Source organism: Nasonia vitripennis, chromosome 5 (assembly GCF_009193385.2).
Source record: "Nasonia vitripennis strain AsymCx chromosome 5, Nvit_psr_1.1, whole genome shotgun sequence".
In the NCBI taxonomy this organism is placed as follows: domain Eukaryota; kingdom Metazoa; phylum Arthropoda; class Insecta; order Hymenoptera; family Pteromalidae; genus Nasonia; species Nasonia vitripennis.
Window position 1 is genome coordinate 22,948,796 of NC_045761.1, and position 21,044 is coordinate 22,969,839.

Genomic DNA, 21,044 nt, shown 5'->3' on the forward strand with positions numbered 1-21,044 from the left:
GCTACGCCCGGAGCCGGTCAGATGCCCCAGAATCCCGCGGCGCCCCAGGCCCCGGGACAGCCCCAGGCGAGCTCGCCCGCCGCCGCGGGGGTCGCCCCGCCCAACCCCTACCAGGGATACTCCCTCACCAACGTCGACATGTCGAGCTTCCAGGGCGTCGACTGGGGTTCCATGTACGGCATGGGCATGTACGTCTAAATCGCCGCTGCCAATCGACTCGTCGACCGGACACGATCAACTATATATTATACAACTCTATACTATATATACATATACAACTAATGGCGGCCGAGAGAAAGAGCGAGAGCGAGCGAGAGAGAGAGAGAGAGAGAGAGAGAGAGAGAGAGAGAGAGAGAGAGAGAGAGAGAGAGAGAGAGTGAGCGAGAGGACCAAAAGTCAAGACACGACCCCCATTTCCCTGTTCTCCTGGCGGCGACGGCGGGCTGCTGCTGCTTTTGACTGCGCGGCTGCGCTACTTCCGAGACGGCGAGCCGCGTTTTATTCGAGACGGTGCAGGAGCTTTCTCGGCTTTTTTTAGACGAAATTTCGGAGTAAAAAAACAAACAAACAAAAAAATTAAACGCGACGCGCGCCTCGGCGACTCGGAAGGATCTGTGAGAGGGAAGACTGCGTCCTTGTTTACTTAAAAAGATAAAATGAAAGAAAAAAAATAATAACGAGAAACGTACTTAACGCCGACGGCACGCCGGTGAGAAGCTCGCGCGAGCGCACTTCCGTTGCAAAGCTGAAACTCTACGGACCCGAACAATAATAATATTAGCGATAAGGATAATGATCTAGGTGTATAAGCGCGGTTGTGTAACGCTGGAGGCTTTCAGATTTGCGACGATTCCCTCGCGAGTTTCGCGCCGAGAGGACACGGAGGATTTATCCGAAAAGACTGGCTTCGTTCGTAAAATTACCGCCGCCGCCGCTGTCCGAGAATAAGAACAGCCCCCTACTTGTCTTTCCTTTCTCTTCCCCGAGACGACAAGTCTCTCTCGTCGTCGAAACTCACATCACGAGAAACACACTCACGTATAGAGCAACGCGCTAGGCTGTTCCAATATTCCTACGATTCTCTCTGTGCACAGAGAGGGAGACCCATCTTACTACTCTCTTCCTGTACACTCTGTACTTTTATTTATTACTACTGATATTAAGTACTGATATTATTATCGATTAATTAATTAAAGCTATCATCGTCATTTAGAAGTATTATTAGTAGTATTATCATTAGGTATCTCGGCACAGCGCGATGTGTCGAAGACTCGATTTTCTCGCGACCCCACCTTTTGCCCTTTCGTTTGTACACCGTGAAATGTTTTGGCTTCTCCCCCACCCGAGAATAGCGCGCGTCTAAGACCGAGAGAGGGAGAAAACGACGAACGTGTGCATATCGGCAAAAGTACTCACTCAATTATGTAATTATATTTACAAAAGAAAAACAAATAACAAATGAATTCGGCTTTTATAACTTCCTCTCTCTGGCGAGACTTAATCAGAGACGCGAACAAGAGATCGCGCGCGACGGAGCGAGGCTTTACATACTTATTATATTTACTTATACACTTACGTTTCGTTTTTACACTTACTCGATTCGAGCTCTATATCTTTTAATGGCGCATATATAGCGGGACGCATCCCGGGAATCGAGTGTAGAGTATGTAAACTTTAAACTTAATGCAGTTATAACGTTTAAGCAGACAGTAGTGGAATGAGAAAAAGCTAGTTATAGTATAACGAAACCATATACTTAATCAAGCCGACTTTTTGATGATATACATACATTACGTTTTAATCGATCTGCAGTTGCGAGATCTAGGATATTCTGTAGTTATTATATGCGCATATAATGCCGTCACACTTCCGAGCGTCCGAAACCACTTTTACCGCTGTGTACAACTACTTACTTACTCTTACTTACTTACCTATTTTACTTAGCTACTTTTTTTGGTCTTTCACACGATTTTTTGTAAGAGTATTTTTTGAGACCTTTTTTGTGAATTTAGTAATTTAATATCTTTTTTACACCTTGGAAACTTCACTAATTAATAATAATAATTGTTTTTTCCTTTATTTGTCTATGTTTCATAGCACTGTGTAGTTTGAAATCTAACCATTATAGTATTAGTAGGATCTTCGGATCTTAGTTACGAGACGCATGTCGGTTATTAAATGAATTGTACATTCATTACCTTAACATCACTGTCACTATCATAGTCATTGGAGAACTAGATTAATCGTGATTTTTTTTCCTTTTACGCCTATTATTACTATTGTTGTTATATACGATTATCTCAATACTCATTATTTACAATACGATGATGATAATTTCTCTGAACTCTCACCTTTCTTACACATGAGATTAGTATTATACATACGAGCTACATTTTTCAATGAAATAAAGAATAAAAAAAGATAACAGTACTCAGATTTGACCGAGTCGTTTGTTTACAAAGTTGTGATTATATCGTAGATTGTAACTTATACAATAGTGTGCGAGCAGAGTATATCCGATCGATGGCTCGACACGCGAGAACGAGAAGCAAACGAGAACAATAAATAAATAAAACAAGATATGAAACAGTAATAATGGGTTAGCAGAAGCACCACTCTAAATGAGCGTTCCTCACACTATTTTGTATAATTGAATATACTAATGCCATTTACTACTGTTCTCGCTAACCACTTTACATGCTGCTACTGCTGCCATTATTGTTGTAGTCGAGAATTGTTGTAAAGACTTCACTTTTTACTATTACCGCTCTTAGACGTCATATCATTGTCAGTTTAGCTCGACTATCCATACGTGTATACCGCGGCATCTCTCTCTCTCATCCATTATATCGTCATCATCAGTTTAACCCCATTCATCATCACACGCACTCACACACATACAAATGTGCATCATCCATCATTAGCGCTATAGAATCGGTATAAAGAGAGAACCGACAGATAAAAGCTTGGGTGTGAGAAAGGGAGAAAGAGAAAATAAAAAAATACAAATAATAATGATAACGATAATGAATAATAATTATACATAACGATAAATAAATGCGCCGCTTTAAGGTGGAAATTAACTTTTAATAATGAAATAAAAAAAATCTTACACACACACACACACACACTAACACAAACGCGGGGTTCGCAGTTATTTGGTCGGCCCCGTGCGTGTGGTATCAAGATGACGATGCGCGTAAGAGGTGTATACGATGTGTGTGTGTGTGCTATTTGAGCGTAAAATATAGAGCGGAGCTCGACTCGTTAATAATAATCATAATAATAATAATCATAATAATAATAATAATAATAACAATAACAATAATAATGGGATGTTTGTTCCTTCCTTTTTGGCTGAAAAGTCGATTGTGACGACTCGAGCTTTTTTGTGTCGAGAGCCGTCGTTTATATTATTATCATTATACACCTACATGCTGTCTTATGTATGTGTATAAAGTTGTGGATAAAAAAAGAAACAACAACTACAAGTGCATGCATTTTTCTGTATATTTTCGACTCTTCCGTAATCTAGCTTCCGAAAGCAATAATCAATAGTAGTAATAATTAGTAGATAAATTAGTGGACAAAGCTGAAAAAAAGAAATTGAGAAAGAAACTGAAACCGATGTTTGGAGAGAAGTTTTTAAAGGCAAATGAGACGGACGAGAGTAAAGGATATGGCTGTTGGCAGGAGATAATTTTGTAGAGAAATCGAATGTCGAGTTGCGCGCATGTATGTAGCCTCCTGTGGAACGTATGGATGGAGATTATGACTCACTCACTTACAAGCAAGTCAAAGTCAAGTCAAAGCAATCACTCACTAACACCGATACGAAAAAAAACGTAATTTAGTTTAGTCGACATGCCTAGATAAATTGCCAATAAAGTAGTTTAAAAACTTGTAGCTAACATGTTTGTGTATTTTCCTCGTATCTGTCACTTATATTACCTCTCATTATTTTACTCTTTAATTTATCGTTTATTATTATTATTTTTTTAATCATCATTTATATATTAAAAAGCTTCCGACTCCCATAACATCCCATAACTCTCCTCTCTTCTCCGAACCCACATCTGCCGAAGTAATATTTATTGTGTTGGTCTGTGTGTTTGCGATATTTACATTTTATATCTTTTTTTTCTACATATATTTGAAACACCCTATATATCTCTTTTGCCAAAAAGACCTTCCTTTGTTATATTTACATCACTTGGATGACGGACTGATTCGAAGAGCAGCTTTTGTCGACCCTCCAGGCACAGGGAGTGACTCTCTGAGAAGATCCAGGTAAGGACACGACACATACACACACAAACACGTTGACCAGAGTATATATATATATATATATATTTATATATACGACCATAATTATAGTAGTGTTTTTTGGCTAGAACTGTTGGAACTTTATAGTAAAAGTCGTTTAGTTACCTAGTTTATCGTATTTGCATATTATTATATATTACCCGCGCTTATTTTTCTCATAATTATTGTACAAAATAACAATCAAAGGACACGAGGCGTTTATATAACTCAATATATGCGTTGTGTATACTTCACCTCTTTCTCTTTTTTTCCTGGAAGTGGTTTTCGACTATTTGCAAGTGTGACACATGAAGAGCTATCAACGATTCGACGCGAAGAAGAAGCGTTCATATACAAAGATTATATCAGAGTTGGAAGAGTTACTGCCCTTATTTTTGTCACCTGTATTATTATGAATTTTCAAACTCGTTTCTTCCGATTCGCTCGAAGTTGGGACCGTCGAGCTCTTAGAGCCCTATGTATACACTTTTACTAATCAACTTCGATGGTAACGACTTTCCCGAACGGAAGAAAGAGGCATTTTTTGCAATAAGAAAGAAGGAGACGCTAATAATATATAGTATAATTATATAGCTTACATTATCTGATTCAATTTTTTGCTTGTGTACTCGCTTGCTTGCTTGCTTGTATACTCGTTTTATATACTTGATATATATATATATATATATATATATATATATATATATATATATATATATATATATATATACTTGATATATATATATATATATATATATATATATATATATATATATATATATATATATATATATATATATATATATATATATATATATATATATATATATATATATATATATTATATATATATATATATATATATATATATATATATATATATATATATATATATATATATATATATATATATATATATATATATATATATATATATATATATATAGTCACTATATTGTTTTAGCGTATATTTATTAATAACCTAATAATATTTTTGAAGTAGATTTTTTTTTCTCAAACGAAAGGGCAAAAATGAAGGTTGACTTTTCTGAACCCAACTATATAAAAAAACAATGCAGTCACGGTATAATACAAGTTTTAATGAAAAGCACGATAGCGAACGACCTGGTTGCGGATTTTAATGTTATACGCCGGCGTTTTGATGAAAAAGCGTATATAATAAAATAATAAACAAAATAGATGCCTTTACTAAAAACTAAAAACGATCGAGACACCCTTTTCTACTTGCTTTTCCGAAAAAAAAGACAATGAGAGAGACTTATTCTCACGGTGTCGCCGAATCGCGAGGGCTTATTGGAATTGAGCGCGCTTATTGTTGTAATAAAAATATCGCGCGTTTTTTTGCTCTGTAACGATACAAACGGGACCCACACGTCGTATAGCGAACCGTATAAATTTTTCGGCGCTGCGTATAATAACGATTGTTGATTCGCTGGTGTGTGAGAGTGCGAGAGAAAGAAATTAATTATGTACTTAGTTAAACGACGGAGAAAAGAGAAGAGAAGCAAACACACGGCATCGAGTTCTTCCAAAGCAAAAATAGGTGTATAGATAATACGGGACATTAAATAATGATGTGTGTGACGCGGAAGTTGTACACGTTTCACTGTGACTATATAATAAACGCGTGTAAGCAGGCTATTGTAGAGACGAGATGATATCGAGAGGAAAAAGAAATTGATGAGAAACAAACACTTGTAATGATAACACATCATTATACGCATACTCACACACTCTTATGGAATATACACTTAGATGTTAACAATACATATGAGATAAGCAATAACGTTTTACTATATATATTTAACGATGATGAAGAAAAGAAAAAAAAAAGATAAATAAATAAATAAGAAGTTTCGCGTGATCTAGAGGAAGAATCGGTTGTGCGAGAAAGGGGGCACGACGTTGAGATGTTTAATTTTATAAAAAAAATAATATATTCCCCGAGAATATACGATAATAATAATAATCGCATGCGTTATAATCGCGAAACGGCGTTTCTTGTTATCGAGTGTGCAGCGAGAGTGAGTTACGTAATAATATGCGAGTGAGATATTATTATAAACTATTATTATAACATACACGCTCTATATATACAATATAGATGCTATACCGGACATCAGCTGTTTGGGTATGATGATATACTACACACTCGCGCGCGTCTCTTTCGGATCAATTATATATCTATCTCTATCTCTATCCCGATGCGACTATACGTGTACATAGTGCGCGCCTTCGATTTTGACAATAAATTGACCGAATATGTAATATGCAGAAGTGTGCGTGCGACTATATAATATACAAGATAACGCGGTGAAAGTCTTTGGCGCGAAAATTCAAAAGAACAAAAAAAAAAAAAATAGAATAAACGTCAATTCTCAAACGAACACAAACAAAATTTTCATACCAGAGGAGACTTTTACCGCAGGAAGAGAGGCGGGCCCCTTTTCTCGGCTTAGCAATAATTCCATTAGAAACGAGTCTAGTCCTCCCCCTACCCCCCTCCGTGTGCCACCTTTATGGATTGTTTCAAGAGCGGAGAAAGAGAGAGAGAGAGAGAGAGAGAGAGAGAGAGAGAGAGAGAGAGAGAGAGAGAGAGACGAGGGGGATTCCCCGCCTAATCAAAACGCCGATCGATCCTTCAAACGAGCATAAGGATGTGTATCTGGGTTATACGCTTTGGAATAAGCAAAAACTTGCTTCTCTCTCTCTCTCTCTCTCTCTCTCTCTCTCTCTCTCTCTTACTCCTGCACCACACACAAGAATATGCTCTTGAGCGCAGCGGTGCGTCTCTGTAAATATGCGTATATTCTTGAGACGAATGAAGGATACGAGTACACACATGCAACATTTCTAGTCTTTGAACGGCGTCGAGCCGCTCCGTGTATTATTATTGTTATAATACATATAGGCACACAGAGATAAAACACAATATTGTTGCGTCGCTAATTAACGCGGGAAATTCAAATTTCGACGCGGATTGTCATCGATGCATCTGAGCAGTAGCCTGTGTGTGTTTGGAGAGGACGCCGACGGCCGCAACTCTATTACTACTACACAATACACACTGTAAATATTATATTATAATTATTATATCTTACTATACGAAAACCATATACTTTTAAGATAACACACAATACGTACTCGTACATGTATATTTTTTCAATCTCATTCCAATGACGACTGTTTTATCGCGCGTCTGCGGCCGTGCACGAGATTATTAATTAATTGATTAATTATCGATTCAGGAATTAAACCGAGAGAGTAAGAGAGAGAGAGAGAGAGAGAGAGAGACGGACGGATCGATTTTTTGTACAAAAAAAAGGAAGGACAAAAAAGAGCAAAAGGACGAGAGCGATGGAGATGAGGAAGGCGGTGTTTCTCGAGTGCGTGGCGATATAGGCGAAAAGAATAAAAAAATAATAATAGCAAAAACACGTAGAAGTCTCTATAGATTCGCGATGTGATATATGCGTGAATCGTATTAAACGATGTATTATATTACATATCAATGAGTCTGCGGTGGCGACGATGATTATTGTTCGCAGACGAGGTGAAATTTAAGAGGATTAAGGATATTATTATTATTAAAATATGAGAATAAACAAACAAACAAGAATAAAAAAAATGATCTTAGACGACGAGTTAGCGCGTCGCTATTAGGCTCTTTATAATAGCTAGGAGATCGACGATGATTCCACTCGTGTCCTTTTATTTTTCGTATAACACGTGCACTAATTAAGTTTATTTATTTATTTATTTATTTATTTATTCGCCTTAACTTATTGATTTAGTTGTGTAAGAAGTCACGTTTAAATTATCTCGAGTTACGAGAAGCTCGAGAACAAAGTGTCAATAATTTTAATGAAAAAAAAATTGCAATTATGTACTGTCGAAGAAGTGAGTGTGAGAGAGAAAGAGCGAAGAAAGTTAACTTATATCTACATATAGGTACAATACACACACCAATATACTTATAATTATTATTATTATTATCATTCTATAATTATAGCATGCGAATATATAATTACGTTGTGTAAACGCGGTGGAAGAGCTAAAAGATCTCAGCCTTATAAAGTGACATTAGATGTTGAAGTAGTCAGAAACTTGTATGCGTCTTTTATGTAGTAAAAACGCAGTATAAAATTTTTTTTTTATTTCTCTCCTCATTACGAAGTATCATCGTTAGTGTCATACAACGAGCGCCTTAACAACAACAACAAAATATGCAAACAAACAAAAAAATAAATAAATAAACGATTTTAACTCTGCAGTTTATTGAATTAATATACATACTAAACGATTATTATTAAAAAAAAAAAAAAAAAAAAAAGAATTGAAAATAAATACAACTGATGGATCAATAACGAAAAGTATATATTATCGATGCATTATATATATTACACGATATACATTATATAATATGACCATGACCTTAAGACCAACTAGAAGTACCTTAGAGTTATTATATATCAACGACGATACGAGTATTAACATAATACGGAAGGCGTTTCCATTCCGATTCTCTTATTCCCTTCCGTTTCTGTTGGTTGGATTGAAAACAAAACAACAACAAAATTATATATATATAAAATAACGAATTGTGATGTTGAAAAAAGCTCGATAACAATTACTATCTGCCTATTAAAATTGAATTACGATACACTATCTATTATGAATCCGACCATCCTCTCCTTTTTATTTAATTTATTTTACTTTATATAGTTTCTTGATTTTTATAATTGACATTATTTAATTACACTATTATAGAATTGTTTATATATAAATAGCTGTAATTACGAACGTCCCCATAGAAGAAGTAAATTTATATAAACTGTACAGACTATATATAGTTGCCTTATACAATATTATCATTTTCATTTCGTCTCAAGTAGCAGTACATTATACAGATGTATATATAATCAGACTATTATTCTATACAAATATCTTAGATACTTTGTGATTACGATGATTTTCATTTGACGTTGATACACAAATATAATAAGAAACTATTTCGTTCCTATATACGTTATATATTCTATGACTATTATATAGTGTATATCTACCCAATTTCATTTGAACAACCTCTGCACGATTTGGCTCCAATTAACGTCCTATTCAGAGCAGCCAATATAGCACATAGCTGCTTCGGCTATTCATCAACGAGGTACGTATATCATACATGCACAAACACACATCAGTAGTCTAATCTCACAAAATCGTTGAGCATTTTTGTACAAAAAGATTTTCAACTGTGTATAAAAGTCGAAGAGACATATTTTTCAATAAAGGCTCTATACTGCAAAAACATGTTCCTGAAATCTCACCGACTTTTCCTTTGATTAAATTTTTCTACGATGTATATACAGTACACGTTGTTATTTTTGCAAAAAAAAAAGAGAGAGAGAGGGTGAGAGTACTTTCCGCGCAGGATCATCCAGCCCCGCAGGGGGGAGAGAGAGAGAAAATAAAGCATCCCAGGAACAGCCAAAGCTCGTGTGTTCACTCGGGCTCTGATGCTCTGAAAGATTAAAATCATCTGCTTCCCCTCGTACCTATATATATATACTTATACGTCGTATATCCGTATAACGCACACCGCCATAGTATATTGCGTGTGTGTATATATATATATATATATATATATATATATACAGGAGCTTGCGAAGAGAGAGATAGTCGGGGGCTAAAAAGAAGACACCCTCAGATGTCCACGTTCTTTACTGCATAATGCAGTATCTGTGTTTCTCTCGGGCCTATGGGCTCGTAAAACGCTTCTCTCGACTTTCTCTCTCTCTCTCTCTCTCTCTCCTCTTCCCGAATTGAATCACTAGATTTTTTGCCCCCCCCCCCCCCCGAACTAACCTCGTAGTTTATCGACAGCCTTCTCTTGGTGAAGATACCCCACTTGAAGAATCCCCAGAAGTCGAATTTCGGGGGTTTCCAGCAATTCGGCGGCATCGCGCAAAAATATATCCTTCGAAATCCCGCGAAGTTTAAATATTTAAAATTACAATGCAAAATCTCGTCGTGCCCACACGCAATCACACAATAAGCCTCCGCTGAAAAACTCGGACGCGTAAGCTTTCCGCCTGCATTTGTTATTGTTGTTCTCGAAGAATTCGTACACATACACACATATAGGTATACACACGCATACAATGGTCGAATAAGATGGGCCGGCGGAAGAGTTGCGAAATAAAATCGTGAGAGCGCGAATTCATTTGAGAGCCACTGCGCCGAGACGGCGCAAGGTAGGAACGTGGCAATCAAGCCAAATCAGATATAGACTTAATCGCGGCGCAGACATCGCGCGATCTGCGCTTTTTCGTCGCGCGTCGCCTAAGTATACATACCTATATATATATATAACACAGGTAAATAGGTATGTATATACGTCAGTCGCACGGCTGATCAGCTGCGAGGAACAACTGCCTATAACTAATACTAGCTATCCGTCGAGCTCAGAGTGCCGGTTACTTATATACGTGTCTGTTTATCCGCAGGTATGTAAGCTGTGTATGTGTGTTCTTTTTATATATGCGCTTGTTGACGAAATTATTACCGGCTCTGTATTTTGAAAACGAGGATAATCGTTATTGTCACGATTTCCCACTTAGATAAGCATCCGCGATCGTTATCTCTCTAAACACGCGAGTGCGAGCATTCTTTGTTGTTGCGATAAAATATCGTAGTTCGAGGTTGTATACAAAAAGATACACACGCGCGCGAGTATACCAAGACCGCCGGCATTCCTGGAGAGGATCGCGGGTAAAACACGAAAAAGAAACTCGAAAGCTGCTGGGCATTTCCGAGATTAAGTGGTACATACAGGTGATATTATATATAGCTGTATATATACCTTCACGGATTTATTCAGAGCTCACCGCGCACGTGTCCCTTGGATACACAGTAGAGTGAGAGAGAGAGAGAGACGACGCTGTATACCTAAACATTATTATATCACCGAAGCGTCGCGATAATAGAGTATAAGAGGTGGTATCGAAAAAAGCGTAATGTCACGCTCCTCCCGTTTTGCATTCTGAGTTTCGCTGCGAGAAAAAAACGAACGAGCGCCGAGAAAGTGAAACACACCGCGCGCGAGCGAGACGCTGCTACATAGATATAGGTAGACGCATATATTATATACCTATATGCAATCCTCTCACGGGACTGGAATATACCTTGGCTGCATCACCTAACCTAAAAATAAAGCTCTCTCTCTTTCTCTTTCTCTCTCTCTCTCTCTCTTTCGGCCTTCTCGCCGAACCGAAGTATATACATACACTGTACACACACTGGCGGGGGTGTCTCGGGCGCGCAGTCGCCGCGAATTTTTCCGTGTCGGATCGCAGCGAGGCGAAAGTTGCCAAAAAAAGCGAGAGAGGAGGCACAGTCGTTGTGCGTATGCATATGTGTGTGTACTGTGTACAGTAAGAGTTGCACTGGTCCCGTTTACTCTGCAGAGCAGTTGACCGAGAGGATGAGCCGATGATACACACATCCTGGAGGACCGAATGACATAACGGAGCAGCAGTAGCGGCTTAGAGAGAGAGAGGGACTGAGTGAACGCGATGGAGAGTCTCGCGCCGCGTAGCGACGATCTGGTTCAGCAGCGGGCGACCAGCGGCATCCTCATCCAGCGCGAGATCCAGCTGGAGAGCAACAAGGCCAACTCGTCCGACGATGCGAACAACAGGCGGAAGACCTGGAACGAGTTGCGAGGTGTCGTCAGTGATCTCCGCAGACGGATGTCCGGAATGTCTGCTGGCTCGGTACCTGGATCCATTACCTTCAGGTCTTTGCCCGATGGCAGGTATGTTCTTGCGAATTGCTCTGTTATATTGGCTCGACCGTCCGCTCACCTGATGCCCATTCGATGTGCTTCGCAGGATAAGGATATACTTTTTGAGCACTCCGAGCAATGGCTGGGAGACCACCCTGCTGTACGTGGATGTGGCTCACTCGGATCATGCCAATGGTTACCGTCTGCAGTGGCAGCCTGTCATAGAGGCTAACTTTCAAAGGTGGGTCCGGTGCTTTTGATTGAAAGTGGGTGCTCTGGGTTTTCTGAGGCTCTGATTGTTTTAGTATTTCCAGTGCCAACCAGTTGTCCAAGGAGGAACAATTGCTTTGGGAGAGGAAAAGACTGGCTACCTGGGGCATCACCAGCTACGAGATCCATGCGGATAGTGGAAAATTAGTCTTTCCAGCTGCTAGTAGCCTGTACCAGTGCGTTGACACCGGCTTCATGGTAAGTCCCATTGAATACTCAAGGGGGTAAATTTTGCAGTTCACTGCATGAACAACGATTTTTCAGCCTGGACCGCTATTCCCATCCGAGCTGAGAATGTCGACCTCTGGTGCTAAATTGTGTCCTCAAATCTGTCCATGGAACAATGCCTTAGTTGCTCACACCTGTGCCGGAGATATCCACTTGTCTCACAGCATTACTGGCTCTTCTGTACGTTTGACGCATGCCAGAAAAGGCGGCAAAAGTTTGGCTGAAGACCCCCTCAGTGCGGGAACTCCATCCTACGTTATGCAGGAAGAGTTCACGAGGTAAGCATTTCAAATGATGCGCTCCCCTTGTGATTTTACAAGTTGTACCATGTTTATACTTTTTCCAGATACATTGGTTACTGGTGGCAGCCAAAATCTCCTGATGGAATCTACAGGATAGTTTACGAGGAGGTGGACGAGAGTGATGTTAAAATATTTTGTTTTCCTTCCTCTGATAATTCGCACGACGTTGATGAATTTAGATTTCCGCGAGCTGGCACAAATAACGCGAGGAGTAATTTGAAATTAGTGCAATTCAGGGTAACCGAGATGTCGCAAATCATCGACGTGGAGACTCTCGAATTGCAGTACCCGTTGCATTTTATGTTCCCTTGGATGGAGTACATGGTTAGAGCCGGTTGGATGCGAGATGGCCGACAGTAAGCTCCAAGCACTATCTTTATGATTTATGAACAATTTTCGAGTATCGCTTTTAACGTTATTTTAATGTTTCACCAGTGTTTGGGTTCAATTACTGGACAGAAAACAACAGAGGCTGGAACTCGTTTTACTTTCTGTAGATAACTTTTGTGAACCACCACCTAATGTTTATAATTCAGAAAATCACTTTTCGCCATCTTCAGCGAGCGTACAAGTAATTTATTCAGAAACAAGCAACATTTGGATAAATGTAAATGATTTGCTTTATTTTCTGCCATCTGATGACCCAACAGAAGTCAAGTTCATTTGGGGTAGCGAGGAGACTAATTATAGACACCTGTATCTTATTACATCAAGTATAGCATGTACGTTGAATATACTAATGAAACGTTGTGAATTTCGAATGATACATAGTCATGAGCGCATGTTTAATTCGCAGGTTCTGGTAATGGAGTTGAGGAGTCTTTAGATCGTATGGATAGTTTATTTTTACAGCCGCGTGTTATATCGAAAGTGGCTTTAACACAGGGAGACTGGGAAGTACTTGGCAGAGAAATATGGGTCGACGAGGCAAACTCTATTGTTTATTTCGTCGGTCTGAGGGAAGGTCCACTGGAACAGCACGTCTACGCTGTATCTCTACACCGTCCATTAGAAATTAGACTGCTCACGAGACCTGGTTACAGTTACAACAATGTGTACTTCAACAAAGAGTGTACAATGATGGTTACTGTTTACAGCTCCATTAAAACGCTGCCCGCATGCCAAGTGAGCTTTTCTCGTTTAAAATACATGACGCTGTGCATTATTCCGTTATTCTAATTTCAAAATATTTAATTCAAAGGTATTTAGAATATCGCAATCAGATTGGACGGTGGAAAATATATCGCTTACACCTGTCGGCTATTTGCTGGAACCGTCCACGCCTGAATCTGAACTGTTTGCTCCGGAAATTTTTACGCACAAGATCGCATCGGGAGATACAATATACTCAATGATTTTTAAACCGCATAATTTTAAACCTGGAACAAAGTATCCCACTATTCTAAACGTTTATGGAGGCCCTGAAGTACAATTAGTATCTAATACATTCAAGGTATTGTACTACATTGAAATTTACACGTATTATCTACTTTTATAGACAAAAAAATCACAAAAAGTATCTGCTTTTTTAGGGAATGAGACATTTAAGAATGCATATGCTCGCGGCGCAAGGTTACTGCGTAGTTTTGATCGATTCGCGGGGTTCTCATCACAGAGGACTTTCGTTCGAAAGTCATCTTCAACGAAAAATGGGTACTGTGGAACTGAACGATCAAGTCGAGGTGCTCAGATGGTTGGCAGAAACGTCCGGTTACATAGATTTAAATCGCATCGCTATTCACGGATGGTCCTATGGTGGATATCTAAGTCTCATGGGACTGATTCAGTATCCTGATGTGTTCAAGGTACCGTATCGAACGAGTTGTTAGAAATTTTATATTTCTGAACCAACAACTAATTGCACTGATGCATAAAATTACAGGTCGCTATCGCTGGTGCTCCGGTAACTTCTTGGTACTTTTATGACACCGGTTATACAGAGCGGTACATGGATCTACCTCAAAACAATATTCACGGATACGTCAACGGCTCTGTGTTAACTTACGTAAACAAATTCCCCGACGAAGAAAATCGACTGCTTATAATTCACGGGTTAATCGACGAGAACGTACATTTCTTTCATACCAGTCAACTGATAAATTCTCTCGTTAAGACTGGAAAGCCATATCAGTTGCAAGTCTACCCGAACGAGAGGCACAGTCTCAGGAGTTTAGATGCTAGCAAACACTACGAGACTACCCTACTCTCATTTTTACAAAATCATCTGTAAATTTGCTGTAGCTTTACCGAAATAATACATAGGTGATCATGAATTTGTAAGATGTATAATGAAGAAGAGAATGAAGTTGTTGTTAAAAGCAACGCGAACGACTGCCGGTATTTTATGTACATAGAATTCGAATGTTAAAACATTCAACTGTTAGGTTCGTCCTATCGCGTTACTACTGTCGAAACGAACGATTAGTAGCTTCTAATCCAGACGAGATTTTTTAAAAGACTAAACAGTATTACATACATAAGTGCATTTGCATACACAATATTTTATGCAGATCTTGCTACAGCAATGCAAACTTACAAATTATGTGCAGCCCCGTGCTGTAACGCTGATTTATAAAGACTTGGCATTGGCCATGAAGAATTTCAAAAAACGTCTCAAGATTTTCTCGTCAACGTCTAATCATATGGTGGTCGAAAAAAAAAGATTTTAATTTTCACTTGTAAATTGTCTATGATGATGGATATAGGTCCTAATTAATTATTCTATCGTTGAAACTTGTAAAAAATAAGCCCGTTGGTTTTTAATGACAATGGACAATACTCGCAATCCCTTTGTATAATACATTTACATATAGAAATCGACGACACTAGAGTCATATATGGACTTTTAACGTCTTTTCTCAGTTGTACTTATTTACAGTTTATTGTGTAATCATGCGCGCGCGCGACTCGATCATTTATATTATTCTTTTACTTTTAACTCGGTCTGTGCATAATGTATTGAAATGCATATAATATAATGCAAATAACATTTGCTATTTTTTACAATAATCATTATTTGAGAATAGAGTATTTTTTGTGGGCGAGGCAAGCAGCAGTTTTTGTAACAAATATCTTATACTGGTTGATTAGTGCATGATTTACGATTAATAAATTCACTATTTTATGAAATATCTTATTTAAATCCAAACCTCTGTACCCATTGTAAGTACTATTCAAACAAATTAAATCTTAACGTGAACGAAATCAGTTTAATACGTTAACAACTTATATAATTTTATTAAAAAGATCTTAAAGTACATTATCTTACTGTTTGGACATCCATGTTCTAGTTTTACGATTCATGAACTTATAAAGATACATGATTCTTGAATTCAATTCCTTCCACTTTGTGGGCCTGGCAATTGGATAAACGCCAAGTCTCAGTGCTTTCTTTTTTCGGATAAGAACTTGCAGTTCATTATCCCCTCTGACTCCTCTAAGCCACTTGGGAACATTATACATTATCTTTGTAACTGGAAGTTCTTGGGTACCAAGAATGTCAATGTAGTCATTTTGACCAAAAAGTGCTTTTCTTTCAGACCATGAATTATCAGGACGATATATAGGCATTGGCCGTATTGGTTTGTCACCACCAGTATGTGCTAGAAGTCCTTTTTGATTTAGGATCTCTTTGTATCCATAGTTTCTTATAAGTCTCTTCTTATCAGCCCAATAACGAAAGCGAACTGTTGTCATTTGAGGAACCCATACTTTCAGTGCAGTTGACACAAAGTTTGTTAGGTTTGACATCTTGAGAATCTATAAATATTTATTTAATTCAAACTTAATCACTGATACAACGTTCATTTAATAATCCATAAATATCGAAAGTATTATCTAACCTATAAAAACATGAAAAACTATATAACAGTAATTAAGAATGGTATCATTACCTCAACACTTACCAATTTCGTACGTAAAAATTTCTAAGATGTTTGCTTCAATTCAATAAGAAATTACTAACTACTCATTTTTTCTGATATGCAATTAATTAGTAAACGCCGAAATCGTGCAAACCTCACAATGATCTCTTCTCACATTTATGGTGCCAATCAGATGTTCAGAAAGTAGACTACTGCCTTACCATGCGAAAAAAGAAGATTGCATAAGCCTCTATAGGCGCCAAATATGAAATAAACTTTACCTAAATCGTTACATTTTGAGTTATGATGCCTATAATTTATTTTTTAAAATATTAATTACATATCCACAAGATTCAACAAATGTACAATTTTTCAAACAATTTATTCTGGTTCACTCCTGCATATCACAGAAATACGCCTTAGTTTGTCAACAACTTTTCCCTTGTAAATAGATTCCTTTTTACTCAGGACTGCATGACTATATTTGTGGCGGGCAACACCTTTCATAACATACAATGATCTTCTGGGTATTAAGAAGTCATCCCAATACTCTTTTTCATGACCAACATAAGTAAGTCTCATAATACAGTCACTCAATAAACTTATAGTTGCGATAACTTCTCCACAAAATCTAGTGCTATCTACATGAGGTTTTATCCAACCATCTTCAGCAAGATCAAGTACGTGCACTAATCCAAGTTGTGGCATACCTGGTGGAAATGCCTTTTCTCTCACTTTATTTATAATTTTGACGTTATCTTCGTTCCATTTAAGAAACTCGGTTTCCCTGTAACCATGTATCATATTGTCCCAGTGAGCATATTCGTATCTCAATCGCTTTAAGTAAGGTCCAACATCTTTGAGTAAACTGTCTTCCTCTTCTGGGGTGATGAAATTTTCATAAACATTCATTGTAGCATGTAACTTTTCTTTCCAGTCTGTGAACTCCTCATTGTTATTGTTCTTAGCTGGTACGCTACTTGCATTAGAACTACACTGTCTTAGAAGTCTAAAAGGTATCTTCAAGTGATTCCACTTTGGTTGTAATACTTTGATGAGCATTTTGCTTAGTATATATAGGAAACTGACCAAAGAATATGTTCTGAAATAATTTTGAAATAAGTACTAATTATTCAATGTCGACCCGAGATTCGATCAAATTCTTGTGAAAAATGTAAGGAAAATTTATATAGCACTATTAGACTTACTGGCTTAATTTATTATTAGTCAGTCACACGTCGTTGCATGCATGAAACTCACAAACATTGCGCCGGTATCAAAATAAGATTACACCTGCCTAACCTGTATTGACAATATTTGTTGGCGGCATAAGTAAGTACTTATATCTGATCTTACAAATTTCGCGAATGAACCGCATGTATCATACAATGCAGTGACAACAAATAATCAGCTGTTTTAATATGTGGTCGGTAGCGCCATCGCAGTGAATTTTGAATTTTTCTTTGGTTATCATTCATATTTGACATAACTTGGCCGTAAACTCATTGGCTCAGTATAAACGCGTGATTCAATACAGAGTAAGTATAGCATTTTTAATTAAAAAATTGGAGCACAGTAGGTGAAAAAAATAAATATATAAATATTTCTAAGTAGAGACATAATGAGTGGGCACAGGAGAAATTTTAATCCAAGGTGGAAAAAGTACAAGAAGAAAACAGGTGACAACAACAATAAGAGAAGCAGTGGCAACAACAATGAAGGAAGAAGAAATGCAGGTGAAGAAAATGAAGAAAACTCCAACGATGAAGAGTCCTCTCCAAGGGATCCTACACCTCAAGCAAGCAATCCTCCAAAATCGAGAATAGCCAAACGTGACATTCCTTACTCAGGCTGGAACTTGTATTTTGACGAGGAAGAGTATAAGAAAAACTCCCCTATACTAGAAAAAATACAAACTATGGAAGCATTTCTACAAGCTAATCCAGAGATAATTGTACAAAATATTTCAGGAAATATATTTAACATCGATGTAAATATACTCTACAACAGTGAAATATTTCTAAAGCAATGGCCTGATTTTAAATCAGATTTAACGAATAATCCTCAACATACTCTGAACTGTTTAGGATTGGCTGTGCACAAAATTAGAACAGATCAGTCTGGACAAAATAACGATACCATTGATGTTGAGGCTGCTAATGCTCTTGTCAAAGTCAAAGTTTTAAATTACGAACCACTGATATCCTTGAAAAATATAAAAGTTAATTACTATGGAAAATTGATAACTGTCAGAGGCTGTATTATAAGAGTCAACAGGTCTTGCCATATGCCCTCAGTATTAGTAATTTTATGTAGTAAATGCAAGTTACCTTATCCAGTCAAGCAAAAGAATGGCATCTATGTACCAAAGAAAAAGTGTGATATCTGTGGTGGAATGAAATTCGAACCAGATCTGATGTCACCCTATGTAGAGACCATACCTTTACAAGTTGTAAGAATACAGGAGCATTTTGGAGAAGAGAACGATGATCAAGGAAGAGTACCAAGAGTGATGGATGTAGAACTTTTTGAAGATTTAGTTGACACGTGTATGCCTGGAGATGATGTAACTGTAACAGGAATCATTAAGATGCAAGGTACAGACAATGGAAAAGTCAAAGTTAATGCTGTATCCAATTGTCTTTACATGGAAGCAATTTCAGTTGTCAACAATAATACTAAGACCAAAAATAGCAGTGGGTTTACCATAGAGTTAAATACAAAAGACTATAAATATATTAAGGATATTCACAGTAGTCCAGATATACTATCTTTACTAGTTAATTCTTTGTGTCCTGGTATTTATGGACATGAAATGATTAAAATGGCTCTACTGTTAAGTCTGTTTGGTGGTAGCTCAAAGCATGCCAATCTACGTGATAATATTCATCTGCTGATTGTAGGTGATCCAGGATTGGGTAAATCTCAGATGTTACAAGCTTGTGCTCGTGTTGCTCCCAAAGGAATTTATGTATCTGGAAATTCTAGTACCTCTTCAGGTTTGACAGTTACTCTTGTAAGAGAAAAAGGAGAAAGCGACTTTGCTCTTGAACCTGGTGCTTTGGTTCTAGCTGATAGGGGCTGTTGCTGCATTGATGAATTCGATAAAATGCCAACCCAGCATCAGTCTCTGTTGGAAGCTATGGAACAGCAGAGTGTGAGTGTTGCAAAATCAGGAGTCATTTGGTCCCTTCCATCTAGGACATCAATTTTGGCTGCTGCAAATCCTATTGGTGGAAGGTATGATAGATCAAAGGCTCTTTGCAACAATCTCAATATGAGTCAGCCCCTTCTGTCAAGATTTGATTTGATTTTCCTCTTGCTTGATCAGCCAGACAAGGATTTGGATAATTTTTTATCTGAGCATGTAATGATGATGCACACTGGTCATGTGCAAACTAAAAGTGAAGAGTATATCAGATATAATAGACAAATAAGACATCAAGCTGACTCATTGAAAAAGAGACTTATTGCAACATCCAGGAACTCAATCCAAACAATGCCTTCCGCAGTTTTAAGAAAATACATTTCTTATGCTCGCCAGTATGTGAAGCCAAGATTGTCCAGTGCATCTGCTACTTTATTACAAAAGTATTACTTGGATATTAGAAAAAAGATGATAAATGCAGTAAATCTTGCTCCCTGCAACAGACAACTGGAGGCGCTTATAAGATTGACTGAGGCCAGAGCCAAGTTGGATTTACGTGAAGAGACAACAGAACAAGATGCACTGGATGTTGTGGAATTGCTGCAACATACAGTGCTTGGTATGAACAATGAAAAGATTGATTACACTTTCTTACAAACCGGTAAAACCTCCAGAAGTGCCATAAAAACGTTTTTGCAACTTTTGGTGAAAGATGCAGAAGTCAAGAAAAATAATTTGTATACTAGGGATGAACTAAAAAATCTTGCAGTGATGGGAAAAATAGCTAGCAGTGATGTGCCAAACGCTATTGATAAATTGAATGAGCAGGGTTTTCTGATAAAGAAAGCTAATGATCTGTACAAATTTTCTCCTCCATAAAATAGACTTCCATTTAGTTACTTAAGAAATCATCTATTTATTATTAATTCTGTTCTGCTTGTACATACTACATTCTCATTTAAGTTATGTCTTTTGAGTATAGTATATTTTTTTAATGTATTTTCTAACTTTCGTACAAGAAAAATTAAAAAAATATTACCCTTTACCGTGTTTTTTTCATTTGATTTTTAATTCACATAAACGAAATTAGGTAAAAGAAGCGTTTAACAAAATAAAAGCAC

General features: G+C 37.5%; 6 protein-coding genes across 22 annotated transcripts in view; 3 read left to right on the forward strand and 3 right to left on the reverse strand.

The window, feature by feature from the left end:
• LOC100123736 (RNA-binding protein Musashi homolog 2) overlaps window positions 1-3,911 on the forward strand; it is a 51,562-nt gene extending 47,651 nt beyond the window's left edge. For all 6 annotated transcript variants that reach the window (XM_031931011.2, XM_001607388.5, XM_031931012.1 and 3 more), the window contains one exon: window positions 1-3,911. This exon is cut by the window's left edge and continues 711 nt beyond it. In XM_031931011.2, coding sequence (XP_031786871.1) covers window positions 1-198 — 198 coding nt within the window. In that variant the 3' untranslated portion in view covers window positions 199-3,911.
• LOC116417554 overlaps window positions 1-10,581 on the reverse strand; it is a 26,641-nt gene extending 16,060 nt beyond the window's left edge. The window contains exon 1 of the mRNA XM_031931019.2: window positions 10,192-10,581. Coding sequence (XP_031786879.1) covers window positions 10,192-10,458 — 267 coding nt within the window. The 5' untranslated portion in view covers window positions 10,459-10,581. The remainder of the gene's footprint in view (window positions 1-10,191) is intronic.
• On the forward strand, window positions 5,247-16,041 carry LOC100123733 (dipeptidyl peptidase 9). Of its 6 annotated transcripts, none has more exons than XM_031931005.2 (11): window positions 5,247-9,493; window positions 11,793-12,142; window positions 12,219-12,353; window positions 12,418-12,580; window positions 12,647-12,888; window positions 12,957-13,268; window positions 13,348-13,634; window positions 13,709-14,037; window positions 14,114-14,365; window positions 14,445-14,717; window positions 14,795-15,921. In XM_031931005.2, exons 2-11 carry the CDS (start codon window positions 11,901-11,903, stop codon window positions 15,140-15,142), a joined length of 2,583 nt encoding a protein of 860 aa, XP_031786865.1. In that variant the 5' UTR covers window positions 5,247-9,493; window positions 11,793-11,900; the 3' UTR covers window positions 15,143-15,921. The 6 variants fall into 6 exon arrangements, with proteins under 6 accessions (XP_031786865.1, XP_031786864.1, XP_031786868.1 ...); XM_031931004.1 differs by lacking the exon at window positions 5,247-9,493 and adding an exon at window positions 10,695-10,832 and having other exon boundaries at window positions 14,795-16,041; XM_031931008.2 differs by lacking the exon at window positions 5,247-9,493 and adding an exon at window positions 10,695-10,832 and having other exon boundaries at window positions 12,427-12,580.
• Window positions 16,042-16,125: 84 nt separating this feature from the next.
• Window positions 16,126-16,988, reverse strand: LOC100114556 (39S ribosomal protein L51, mitochondrial). Of its 4 annotated transcripts, XM_008209063.4 has the most exons (3): window positions 16,818-16,974; window positions 16,755-16,772; window positions 16,126-16,671 (listed from the first exon to the last, which is right to left on the reverse strand). In XM_008209063.4, exon 3 carries the CDS (start codon window positions 16,660-16,662, stop codon window positions 16,177-16,179), a length of 486 nt encoding a protein of 161 aa, XP_008207285.1. In that variant the 5' UTR covers window positions 16,663-16,671; window positions 16,755-16,772; window positions 16,818-16,974; the 3' UTR covers window positions 16,126-16,176. The 4 variants fall into 4 exon arrangements, with proteins under 4 accessions (XP_008207285.1, XP_001608098.1, XP_001608100.1 ...); XM_001608048.6 differs by lacking the exon at window positions 16,755-16,772 and having other exon boundaries at window positions 16,126-16,754; window positions 16,818-16,988; XM_001608050.5 differs by lacking the exon at window positions 16,755-16,772 and having other exon boundaries at window positions 16,818-16,966.
• Window positions 16,133-18,237, reverse strand: Alkbh7 (alkB, alkylation repair homolog 7). 3 transcript variants are annotated; one of them, XM_032600093.1, is made up of 3 exons: window positions 17,984-18,237; window positions 16,818-17,877; window positions 16,133-16,671 (listed from the first exon to the last, which is right to left on the reverse strand). In XM_032600093.1, the coding sequence occupies exon 2, from the start codon at window positions 17,835-17,837 to the stop codon at window positions 17,157-17,159; it is 681 nt and encodes a 226-aa protein (XP_032455984.1). In that variant the 5' UTR covers window positions 17,838-17,877; window positions 17,984-18,237; the 3' UTR covers window positions 16,133-16,671; window positions 16,818-17,156. The 3 variants fall into 3 exon arrangements, with proteins under 3 accessions (XP_032455984.1, XP_032455985.1, NP_001161250.1); XM_032600094.1 differs by having other exon boundaries at window positions 16,818-17,900; window positions 17,984-18,174; NM_001167778.1 differs by lacking the exon at window positions 16,133-16,671 and having other exon boundaries at window positions 17,070-17,877; window positions 17,984-18,170.
• LOC100123728 (DNA helicase MCM8) lies at window positions 18,188-20,965 on the forward strand. 2 transcript variants are annotated; one of them, XM_008209057.4, is made up of 2 exons: window positions 18,188-18,313; window positions 18,390-20,965. In XM_008209057.4, the coding sequence occupies exon 2, from the start codon at window positions 18,397-18,399 to the stop codon at window positions 20,800-20,802; it is 2,406 nt and encodes an 801-aa protein (XP_008207279.1). In that variant the 5' UTR covers window positions 18,188-18,313; window positions 18,390-18,396; the 3' UTR covers window positions 20,803-20,965. The 2 variants fall into 2 exon arrangements, with proteins under 2 accessions (XP_008207279.1, XP_003426698.1); XM_003426650.5 differs by having other exon boundaries at window positions 18,207-18,313; window positions 18,387-20,965.
• Window positions 20,966-21,044: the final 79 nt, after the last annotated feature.